General features: G+C 43.2%; 2 protein-coding genes and 1 pseudogene across 2 annotated transcripts in view; 2 read left to right on the top strand and 1 right to left on the bottom strand.

Annotated features, from left to right (window-relative positions):
- Positions 1-7,425, top strand: part of DDOST (dolichyl-diphosphooligosaccharide--protein glycosyltransferase non-catalytic subunit) — a 58,545-nt gene extending 51,120 nt beyond the window's left edge. Inside the window, exon 11 of the mRNA XM_086921623.1 lies at positions 6,113-7,425. Coding sequence (XP_086777749.1) covers positions 6,113-6,262 — 150 coding nt within the window. The 3' untranslated portion in view covers positions 6,263-7,425. The remainder of the gene's footprint in view (positions 1-6,112) is intronic.
- On the top strand, positions 955-2,625 carry LOC147710886 (uncharacterized). The gene has a single exon (XM_086920070.1). It carries the CDS (start codon positions 1,266-1,268, stop codon positions 2,448-2,450), a length of 1,185 nt encoding a protein of 394 aa, XP_086776196.1. The 5' UTR covers positions 955-1,265; the 3' UTR covers positions 2,451-2,625.
- A 1,645-nt stretch (positions 7,426-9,070) lies between the features above and the next one.
- LOC147710884 (uncharacterized) lies at positions 9,071-10,329 on the bottom strand (annotated as a pseudogene).
- Positions 10,330-12,393: the final 2,064 nt, after the last annotated feature.

Genomic DNA, 12,393 nt, shown 5'->3' with positions numbered 1-12,393 from the left:
TAAACCAAGATTAATTCTCTACACAATCTGCATCTCGGTGCAGGTAGTAGTCAGTGTGGACTGTAAGGTATTCATATTAAAGTGTTTATAGATAATACCTTTCCCCGAGTAACTGCTTTCAGGTGTTTTTAGCGATCATATTCCTGCTGAATGTAGTCTGGGAGAGAATTCCAGAGACTGACCCCTGCACCTCCTAATCTTAATGTTCGAGGCATGTCGGCTGCTGAATTCATATCTTAGCATAGATCGCTGCCTAGTGTTGGGTCCGGATGTTTGCACTTTGTTGTCCTGGAAGAGTCTTCGAAGTATCATGAGATAGGTGACTCCTCCCCTGGACTACAGTGCGCATGGGCATCTTCTCCATCCTCATGTTGTTTTTTTCCGCCATTGGGTTCGGATGTTATTCCTCAACTCCAACTTCGGAACCAAAGTTTTCAACTTTCTAAGGCCAAAAGGCCTTCTACCTCGACGGTATTGTTCTTGTTCGGTACCCATTGACTCGTAAAGACTTTCCATCTCGATCCGGTCGTCGATGCGGGCCGTTGGGCCTTTATTACGCCACGTGGGCCTGCTGCCGATGGAAAGGACCTGAAAAAAATCGTCGATACAAAAAAGGGCGTCGAGACAAAAAGGGTTGTCGATCCCAAAAGAATAGTCGACCCGACAAAGGCCGTTGAGATGAAAAACAGTGTCGACCTCCAAAAAGCAGGTCACACTAAAAATCCTGTTGCCCCGAAGAAGGCAGTTGAGTCTGCGAAAAAATCGGTCGATCCGAAAAAGGTCATCGAACCGAAAACACAAATCGATCCAAAAAAGATTATCGACCCGAAGAAGCGGTCTATCAAAAAAGGTCTTCGAACCAAAGAAGGTCGTCGAACCAAAAAAGGCAGTAAAGCCAACGAAAGACTTCAAACAAAAGGGAATCGCCGACCTGAAAAAGGTCACCGACCCAAAAACAGCAGTCTAGTCGAAAAAAAGCTCCACAGCCGAAGGCCGTCGAGCCAAAGACTTACCACAAACAAGTGACCAAGCCAAAATAATCGACGCCGAAACCACGGACAGTTGAGGAAGAACTCTTCCATCCTGATCCAGAGAGCGAGGAACAACCTAAACTGTATATAGACCCTGAAACCGCACGAGTAACAGTTTACCACAGGAAGAAGAGACCATTGGACACTGACACTTCTTCCCCTGGCCCTCCAAAGAAAAAAGACTTGGGAACATCACCTTCAAGGCCTTTCACTCCTCCTCCTTTCTATCCTAACATGCCTTTTGTGCCTTACTCTCCTACATCCGGTTATGATGAGACAGAAAACATAGAAGATCCTCAAGATAATTTTGTAGAACCTGAGGATCAAGATATACAGGATAACACATGGGATGACCAGAATGATCCTTATGATACATACGACCCACAACCCATCCCTGACACCTCTACATATCCTACAAAGCCGTTGCCTACTGACCACACCATTGTCTTTAACCAACTGGTGGATAGGGAGGCTAAATATCATAATGGAGACATGCACACTGACCCAATAGAAGAGGACTTCCTATTTGATACTTTTCCAACATCAGCAAACAATGTACGTACGTTTCTTATGTTAAAAGGGGTACTAAAACACATGCCAGACATATTCAAAGACCCAGCCAGAGCGCGTGTCCTCCATCCCAGAATTGAGAAGAAGTATAAGGCAGCCCCTACAGACCCTTCTTATATTGGGTCACAGTTACCTTTAGACTCACTAGTTGTATCAAACGCTCGAAAGCGAGCTAATTCACAGACAACAGGAGATGCTCCTCCTGACAAGGAGTCAAAGATATTAGAAGCCTCAGACAAAAGAGTGGCATCCCAAGCAGCAAACACTTGGAGAATTGCAAGCACACAGGCTCTATTAGCATGCTACGATAGAGCACATTATGACCAACTGGAGGGTTTACTACAACACCTGCCAGAACCTTTTAAAACTAAAGCTAACTACCTCATACAGGAAGGCAAGTTCATCACAAATGCTTCCATTAAATGTGCACTTGACGCAGCTGACACAGAAGCCAGGTTAATCAATACTTGCGTGCTACTACGCCTGCATGCATGGCTACCCATTTCCGGATTTAAGAATGAAGTGCAGTCAACCATCCTCAACCAGCCAGTTATCCAAGATTTCTTGTTTGGCCCTGCAGTAGACACCATCTTGGAAAAGATGAAAAAAGATATTGATACTGCTAAGTCTATGGGAGCACTTCAGTTTCAACAATCTAGGAGTTCCTTTCGCCGCTCCTCCTTTCGAGGCTCAGGTAGAGGCAACACATCCCAAACCTCCTCTACATTCAAAAGTTATACTCAGAGCACCTTTAATAAGGGTTCCAATAGAGGAGGTTATAGAGGCAACAATAACAAAGGCAGAGGATGTGGCGGCAACAACACCAGAGCCTCCACTGCCACCAAATAGTGACTTGTTCACACTCCCTCCAGACCACTTAACACCAGTCGGAGGCAGAATAACACAATTCCTACCAGTCTGGAACTCTATTACCACAGACAGGTGGGTGAGACAAATTATCCAGTATGGTTATTGCCTGGCACTCACTTCTACTCCACTCAACATACCACCCAAACACCGTCCAATGTCCAAAGAACACATCACGCTGTTACAACTAGAGGTGACATCCATGCTGGAAAAGGGAGCCGTAGAGCCAGTCCCTTTTCAACATCGGGGTACAGGAGTATACTCCCTATACTACCTTATTCCCAAAAAATATGGGTCCCTCAGACAAATATTGGACCTCAGACCTCTGAACCATTACATACTCTCGGAGGATTTCCATATGATCACTACAGCAAGTACTCCTGTTACTTCATCGCTACATTAGACCTCAAAGATGCATATTTTCACGTACCTATATATCCAGCTCACAGGAAGTACCTCAGGTTCACAATAGGTCACCACTATCAAGTCAAAGTTCTCCCCTTCGGGGTTACTACAGCACTAAGGGTTTTTACAAAATGCCTGGCAGTAATAGCAGCACACCTCCATGTGTTCCCTACCTGGACGATTGGCTCATAAAAGCCAACTCATACACACAGTGTGCAAACCATACAACTCAGACAATCCAGCTACTGCACAGTCTAGGATTTTCCATAAATTAACCAAAATCACATCTGCAGCCCTCCCACATACAGCAATATCTGGGAGCAACAATAGATACCTCAGTGGCAAAGGCATATCCAAATCCAGCCAAGATAGCCAACATGCAGTCTCTAATTCAAAAATTTTAGCCACAACACTCCTTGCCAGCTCGGGTGTTCATGCAGCTCATAGGCATGGTGGCCTCCTGCATATTCATTGTCCCTCATACCCGACTTCAAATGCGTCCATTGCAGGAATGCCTAGCACGGCAGTGGAACCAGGCTCAAGGACGACTAAAAGACCTAGTGTTGGTAGACAGTCGCACTTGCAACTCTCTGCAGTGGTGGAACCCACAAAACCTTTCCAAGGGGAGACTGTTCCAAGAGCCAGTTCCACAAGTAGTATTAACAGCGGACGCATCACTGACAGGTTGGGGAGCCCACCTACTTCAATACACAGTCCAAGGGCTCTGGACAGTCAAGCAAAAGACACTGCATATAAACCACTTAGAGTTGTTAGCAGTATTTCTAGCAATGAAAGCCTTCCAGAAATACTTGTACAACAAGGCTGTGTTAATCCGGACGGACAACATGACAGCCATGTACTACATCCAGAAACAGAAAGGGACACACTCTCCGCAACTGACTCACCTAGCACAGAGCTTATGGAGGTGGGCAATTCCCCAAAACATCTTTCTCCTGGCAGAAAACCTCCCAGGAATAGAGAATCAGATTGCAGATCTACTAAGCAGACACTGCCAACAGATACACGAATGGGAGATTCACCCTCAAGTTCTCAACCATTCTTCCAAAAGTGGGGACATCCAGAAATAGGTCTGTTTGCCACAAAAGAAAACTCAAAATGCCAGTCCTTTGCCGCCAGGTTTCCACACCCGTTGTCACAAGGCAATGCGATATGGATGAACTGGTCAGGCAGATTTGCGTACGCTTTTCCACCAACACCACTGATTCCATTGGTAGCACGCAAACTAAGGCAACAGTCACTCACAATGATCCTGGTTGCTCCCACATGGGCAAGACCGCCATGGTACACGACGCTCCTAGAACTCTCAGTAGTTCCCCACCAAAGACTGCGACTATCGCCACAGCTACTAACTCAGAACCATGGAGAAATCAGGCACCCAGATCCCAGTCAAATGAACCTAGCGATTTGGCTCCTGAAGTCTTAGAGTTCGGATATCTTAACTTGCTTCCAGACTGTATGAACATTCTCAAGGAAGCAAGACGTCCAACTACTAGAGCATGCTACACAGCTAAATGGAAAAAATTGTAATTTACTGCAATAATAACCAAATCAATCCATTAGATGCCTCCATCCAAAACATAATCTGTTACTTGTTACATCTGCAAAGATGCAATCTAGCATACTCTTCCATAAGGCTACACCTTGCTGCTATAGCAGCATATCTCCAAAACAGACAACACGTGTCCCTGTTCAGAATACCACCTATCAAAGCTTTTATGGAAGGACTTAAAAGAATTATCCCTCCAAAACATCTACCTGCGCCTGTCTGGAACTTAAACGTAGTACTTACCAGACTTATGGGGCCACCTTTCGAACCACTCCATTCATGTGAATTACAATTCTTAACATGGAAGGTGGCATTTTTTTAATAGCCATTACCTCCCTCAGGCGAGTGAGTGAGCTACAAGCACTAACCATTCAAGAACCTTTCATGCAGATACACCACAATAAGGTAGTGCTTCGTACTAACCCCATGTTTATGCCGAAAGTTATATCCACATCAATCTGTCAATAGACTTGCCAGTTTTCTTCCAAAACCCGCAGTCAGTGGCTGAAAGAGCCCTACACACACTAGATGTAAAAAGGGCTCTGCTATATTACGTTGACAGAACTAAATCATTCAGAAAGACAAAACAACTATTTGTCGCTTTTCACCACAACATAAGGGTAACCCCATTTCAAAAACAGGGATAGCCAGATTGGTAGTTAAATGCATTTCAGATATGCTATCAAAAGGCTAAGCGCACTCTAACAGTCCCCCCAAAATCCCACTCAACGCGCAAAATTGGGGCATCCATGGTTTTCCTAGGAAATATTCCACTAGAAGACATATGTAGGGCAGCTACATGGTCTACCATACACACTTTCATTCGACACTACTGTGTAGATGTGCAAGCAAAGCAGCAAGCTGCTGTAGGCCAGGCTGTCCTCCGAACTCTTTTTCAAACTGCTGCAGCTGGTACAGGTGACCACCGCTAGAGGAGATACTGCTATACAGTCTATGCTAAGATAACAATTCAGCAGCCCACATGCCTCGAACGGAAAATGCTACTTACCAGTATGCATCTGTTTTTGGCATGTAGGGCTGCTGGCATTCATATCGCCCACTCTCCTCCCCGGTGCCTGTCACAGCTGCAGTAATTCCTTCTACATACATTTACATGGTCATCTCTTACTTTTCTGTACTCAATCTTTGCCACAATGGTGAAAAACAATCGGAGGATGGAGAAGAAGCCCATGCGCACTGTAGTCCAGGGGAGGAGTCACCTATCTCGTGATACTTGGAAGACTCTTCCAGGACACCAAAGTGCAAACATCCGGACTAAACACTAGGTGGCGATCTATGCTAAGATATGAATGCCCTACATGCCAAGAACAGATGCATACTGTAAGTAGCATTTTCCTTACTGATACTGCGGGAGATGAGCATGATATTTGCCATTGATCTCCTTACCCATCCTGGTCGGTATCTTTTGAGTATTATTTTTAAGATGCTGTGGCCATTTATCCTGAGGGTCATGCATTCTTTTTTTTTTTTTCTTTCTTCTAACTTGTCCAAGGGTTTGTGCATTTCTTTTAGGTGTGTCTCTACCTTCTATACTGTTGAAGTAGTACATACTCTTTCTTCATCACAACTTTCTTTAACGAAGCATTTGTTTGTGTATAAATTTATGATTTATTTTATTTCTCACCTGTCCCCCTTCTCCCGTCCCCCTCAGGTGTCGGTACGTCCACTGCAGCACACCCAGTATGAACGCTTCATCCCATCTGCCTTCCCTTACTATGCCAGTGCCTTCTCCATGATGGTCGGCCTTTTCCTCTTCAGCATTGTCTTCTTGCATATGAAGGAGAAGGAGAAATCTGATTAAGTGTTCCATGTAACAAGTCACCCCTGTGGGGGGAAAGAAGGGCAGCACCCATGAAAATAGTCCAACTGGCACAGAAGATTGTTTGTGGTCACACTCACTTTTGCTCATGAAATCAAAGAGGACTGGGGACAGGGTTGAAATCGTGAATTATTTCTGTTTCTTGCAGAGGTGAGAAGCCACAAAATTAAAACTGAGGCAATCTGTGGTTGGGGAAAGTGGGGGATAGAGTAACATCGACATTTTTGAGACGTACATAAATATTTTCTTGTTCATTTTGGTGTTTAAATGAGTATAAACAGTTACATTTCTCTCACTTTTTCTGAGTAAATCTTGGTCTAGGAATCAGCCTAGTCGTTTTTATAGGAGGCACTCCTCTGATTTTGTGTTTACTGAACTCTAGAACCTTAATTTGAAGACCCTGAAAAAATAATCAGACAGCAAACATTTCACCCTGAGCATGTTTGATGCAATACTCCACGCTCGTGTTGATTGCTGTGCTCCTTATTTCTTGATGAAGGATATCTTTGTAGTGGGGTCCAAGCCTCCGTGGAAAGATGAACTGTGTTGCTCAGGGTGTTTTCGTTTCTAGGTGTTGTCCTCCAATATTTGTTTTGCTTGCTGTGTCTTGGTCTGCTCACACGATTAGCTAGAACTGATAGGGTTTGGCACTTCATTCGGTAACCATAGACCTAGCAGGTGTCTTCTCTGGTGGTCTGTTTTTTCAGACTGGTAGACCAGTCTGACAATGAAATGTGCTAGGACAGGTGAAGCAGTTATGTCTGTACTTCGAGCCAGTTCCAGAAGTCAGAAGGTGAATAAAATTCTGAATGCTACAGATATGTTGCATTCACTGATAATGACTATTATTGCAATAATTCAGTTTGAGCCTCAATATGCCAATGAGTCTGGAGGGGTTCTAGGGTGTTGAAGCCAAACCGGCTTCTTTTGATTGTAGATACATTGTGGGTAGGACATGTTGTTGGAACCATTGACTTCACCTTTAAAATTTGGTCTCAACTTAATGCTGAGATTTAGACGTTGTTTACCTGCAGGTGGCCATAAACTTTTCTACACTTATTACTATAACTTGATTTTTCTCTTCACACCTAAGATCTGTTTTCACTGTAACTCATTAAAAAGAGATCCCCACGACCCCAACTTCATCTTGCCGTATATTGTACATGTTTTGTTTTTCCAAAACGCAATTTCGTATCGGACATGTTTCAAACGATGGTTTACATAACAATAAAAATAAATTTTAAAAAAGGACACCTGTTTATAGTTTGCTCAGTGATCTTCCAGTGTCTTATTTGCAGCTCCTTCTAGCAAGTACCAGTTGAGAACTGGTTTCTAAAGTGCATACTTGAGAGAAAACATAGATGAAAGGGGGTGCGGCTGACAAGATGGCAGCTAACAACTAGATCTGGCGCCCGAGCGAAAAATCCGGCAGCCGTAGGGTGACCAACTGGCACAGGTGTAAATTCAGGATGGTGAGTGTCAAAATTTAGGACAAAGGGTCAAAAATCAGGACAAAGGGTATGTTTTACACACATACCACGGAGCTCGCACAATAGTATATAAATAGGAAAATGGACAGCAAACATAAGTACAGGTCAAAGTAAGTTTATATTGGGTTAAAAAGCAGTTCAGCACACCAAATAAAATTTGACCATTGATGTAAGTAACAAGGTTTTGCCTCCTTAATATGACTGCTAGTACATAGACTCACAAACTGCAGCAGTATTTGTTTTAGTGCTGGTTTTTGAACTTGTACTTTTTCTCAGAACTAACGCACTTTAGAAGTTCTTTGTTTCCGAAGAGAAAAATGATAGAAATATGCGCATGAATGCTTCATGTTCACCTGGATCTGCAATTCTGCCTTAACCAGCTCAACATCACACCTATTTAGTGTTTCAGTCCAGGTAAACTTCAATTGAAAAAAATCCTCTCAGTAGGTGCATTGCCGCCTAGCAAGCTAAGTATAAATGACATGATTTTGTTTTCATGTTAGGAGCATCGCAAGGCAACTTTGACAAAACATTCAGCCATTTCTGCACACATGACCAGTTGGTGCCTGACGCAGCTCGCGAAGCAGGAGCAATTATACTGTATTAGTTAAATAAGTTCCTCAGTTCCAGAAGATGGGTCAAATTAACCGCATCGGCAGCTTTGCAGAGCTGCTAAAAAATGAGCATTTCTTTTAAGCATCGTGGTTCTAATGGTGACAAATAATGACTTGCCAAAAAAATAAACATTTTTCTATATACATTAAGGGTGCTCCAAAAATGTCTAAAGTGCTCTGCGTGCTTGCGCTCAACTCTGAATCATGCGAAATTAAATAATTTGGCCCTTGGAAACCAAAGAACTTATTTTCCACTCTGTCCTTTAAGTTGTTCTCCAATATTCAGAAAATGCCCGGTATCTCTGGGGCGCTCAGCTCATCCTTCTCAAGCAGGAGGATAGGCGTGTTGAAAATTACCAAAATGTCATGATCAAAGAAAAGGTAAGCTTTGCCTTATGACATGGTGGCCTCCCCACTTTCAAGTCCTAGAAAATCTCATATTGCTCTGGGTGTTTTTTTCTTGCCAAGGGAAAGGAAGTAAGGTTTCAGTTCTGCACAGCACTTCAACAGTCTTTCGATGGCTGGGAACAAAGTGAGCCACCATGTTGTGACGTGCCAAAACAAAGGCTGCCACTCTAGGTCCACAAAAGGAAAATATTCTTTCAACTCCCATGTTTGCTTAGTTGAAGGAGAGAAATGGCTGTAAACTTTTAGAATAAAGAATTCTACATCCATTATTGGCTTGTTTAGCACAGTTGTGTAGGATGTGGAGAGGACAGTTTGCAGGAAGAATGTAATTTGCTCCCTTCAAAAGCTGAAATACAGAATGATGTCGTCCGTAGTTGATACTTGCGTTGCCTCCACAGTATGCAGCGACGTGCTACAATTTCGATCCCATGCTCTTCTAATTTTATTGTAATCTGCTGTGCAATATCTATAGCAGTCTCCGCTACATCCTCATAGAAATCCAGCAGAGAGTAGGTTATACCGGAAGTGAAATGAAAGTGCTGCAACAAAAGTGGATATACTTTTAATGTTTCCTTTGTTTGAGGCATCACTGCAAACTGAAAAACATCCATCTTTTAAGTCTTCATATGCTTGCTGCAACAATAGAGGTCCAAGCCCATTCGTAGAGATATTTGATGCCTTTGTGCAGCCACAGGATGCTTTCATCTCAATGGAGGAACCAGAATAAATGACTTTGGATACCTTAAAGCCACAATCCAGGGAGTGGTAGGAGTTGATGCTTCATAGCATGGTTCACCAGAGTCACCTCTGCAGCTGTGACCTAAAATAAAATACAAAGGTATAAGCAACACACAAAGTCTCCATTGGTGAAGAAAATAGTAGCCACAATTGGCCGTAGAGCAGCAAATTTAAACTAAAGTGTCAGCTGCTAAACCAAAAACCATTATAATGTGTTCTTAATAAAAACAGAGTGAGAAAAATGTTAAATGCAATCTGACATGGTAAACACTGCTGCACATTTAAAGAGTAAAAGAAAATTGCAAGATGGCTCGCATAATCAATGTGGGACTCTTAGAGTGTGACAAAGCAAGAAGTGTGTACATAAATTACATACAACCTATGGCACATTATATGACGAAGCCAGCAATTGCTTACTTTAGCTAATTCTGGCTGGAAGCTTGGTTGCAGGTGTGATGAAGTTGTTGCCATCTTTGACCGAGACATTTTTCTTATGTTTTGCTCCTGCCTCATGCATTTTGATATCCCGCTCTCCTCTGTGGGCAATTAAAAAGTCTTTATCACACAGGATGCACTTAGCCTTGTACACATCGTCTGACAACTTCCGGATGTTGTGGTGTATAAGTTCCCATTCTGATCTGTACTTCACAAAGTCCTTTTTTTGGGGGGTTTCTGGCAAGTAGTCTGCCTGCAAGGTAGATGGTGCATCCGAATATGCCTCATAATCTGATGTGAACGTCGCCTCTGCAGCACCTTCGCCTGACTCTTAATCAGACACATACCAGCAACTATCAGACATACTACCACCAAGATGCAGAAAGTGCATGGAATCGCACTGTGCTTTACAGCCCAACATAATCCAGACAATATATCGAGGGGTGATCTAGATAGCATGACGATGTCAGTTTCACGCTCCTTGCTATTTTCTTACGGGACCTCAAAGCTAATACTGCTTAATTAGCTCTGTAAAGGAAAGTAGGTAGACAGGCAAAATGGTGGTCAGACAATTAGAAGACAAACCGACACAAACGGGTAAAGACAAATAGTGAGAAAAACCAGTTGATAGATAAGGCAGACAAACCGATAGCCACTCGTGAGTTAACAGACAGACTAAGAGACCGAAACATACAAAGGCAGACATCATTTGCAGGCCTACATATACACCGACGCAAAAATATAGAAAATGATACTCCGAGATGAAGACAAAAGACCTTGTTTGAAGGGGAACAGGGCCCTGGGAGTGGGAACCAGAAGAGATGAAGCGATGAAGAGAGAGAGCGCTTAGGAACGAGTAGACATGGGGAAGGTCTTCAAGGTCTGTGAGTGCTGGCCTGGCACGTGATGTCACTCTCCTAAAAATGCACGCGTTGGACCCTGTAAACAAACAAGCACTGGCGTTGCCAATAGGTCTCGCATTAGGAAAGTGTGGGCTATTGGTATTGTAAATGACAATAATTTTTTTAATGTGTTGGCAATGAAAATATATAAATTAATATCATTGTTATTTACAAAGCCAATAGCTTACACTTTCCTAATGCGAGTCCTATTGGCTATGGGAATGCTTGTTGTTAGCCTGCATTAGCATGCCAATCTGGGGGTGGCGGGGCCGCTCGCCAGACGACGAGCCCTCTGCCAGGGCGCAGACAAAGCGCCTATTCTGCCCCAGAGGACACTGACAAGTGGCGTTAACTCTCTTTACAGCCACACGACCGGCTCCCCCGCGCAGATTGAGAGGGTGGAGGGGGGTGCCCCGGGCGTGTTTAGAGAACTGAATGAGAGGTGTCTTTAAGGCAGCATGTCATTGCAGCTTCAGACCCCGCGGCGCCTCTGAGCTAGTTTTCGGGGCTCCAACCTTACAAGGCAATAGACTGTCCATGGTGTGGAAGAACATATCTACCCTGCTTTTTCCCCTGCATGAATCGGGCCAGAGAACACATTCCACCAAAGCCCTAAAAGATACCTTGTCCCAGGAACACTATTGTTTCCGCTGTACAGTTCAAAAGCTTCCTTATCCGATGTGCTAACACCATGGGGCTACAAAACACAGATTTATTTTCCATTTATGTTCAATTTTATGTAGCGCGAACATGAGCCAAAGATATCAAAGGCTCTGAGCGCTTTACAACAGTAGCAGGCATGGGTTTCTTCGAGTTCCAGTAATTCAACTCGGAGGTTTACATCGGAAGATGCGCGCAGGATTTACCTCACGAGACAATTTTCTAAAGTCTACATAAAAGCTGAACGAAACCGGGAAGGGCACTGCCCCCACATTTCAGCATCGTATTTATATAGCGCTTCCTACCACTGACCATGCGTCAAAGCGCTTTTCGGCGAGCATCATGCTACTCTGGAACCCAAATTTATGCAAAGATTCTTAAAGAACAAGTTTGAGCTATTGGCATTGTAAATGACAATACATTTTATTTATGTTTTGGTTTTTAAAACATAAATAAAAGGCCTGGTCATTTATAATGCCAATAGCTTAAACTTACGTAAACGCGAGACCTATTGCATTACAAATTCTCGTTTTGTTTTAGCCACCATATAAATGAGATAACTGACTGATACTACAAAAGATTAATATTTGTGGAAGTTTATAGCAGCAAACAAAATGAATCCAGACGTTCAAGCGTGTTGGTATTCTCTGAAGTTATTTGTAGGTGGAATTTGATGTTGTTTTATATAGCCAGTGTCTCTGGAATTATGCGGCAGGTGAGGATCAAATTATTTAGCACAGCTGATTACATTATGTGGCAGGAAAAGGCAAATCATGTGGCATAATTCGTCATATTTTATGATAGCATTACTCAATAATTTTGTAATTTTGACAGTTAACACTGCCTGGGCAAGAGTTTAATTTCAT

Source organism: Lissotriton vulgaris, chromosome 5, assembly GCF_964263255.1.
Source record: "Lissotriton vulgaris chromosome 5, aLisVul1.2, whole genome shotgun sequence".
Taxonomy (NCBI): Eukaryota; Metazoa; Chordata; class Amphibia; order Caudata; family Salamandridae; genus Lissotriton; species Lissotriton vulgaris.
Note: the sequence above shows the minus strand (reverse complement) of the source record. Positions and strands in the feature narration are given on the sequence as shown.

What these genes read in the sequence shown, in the direction of transcription:
- LOC147710886 (XM_086920070.1), top strand. Translation starts at nt 1,266, where the DNA reads ATGCCTTTTGTGCCTTACTCTCCTACATCCGGTTATGATGAGACAGAA.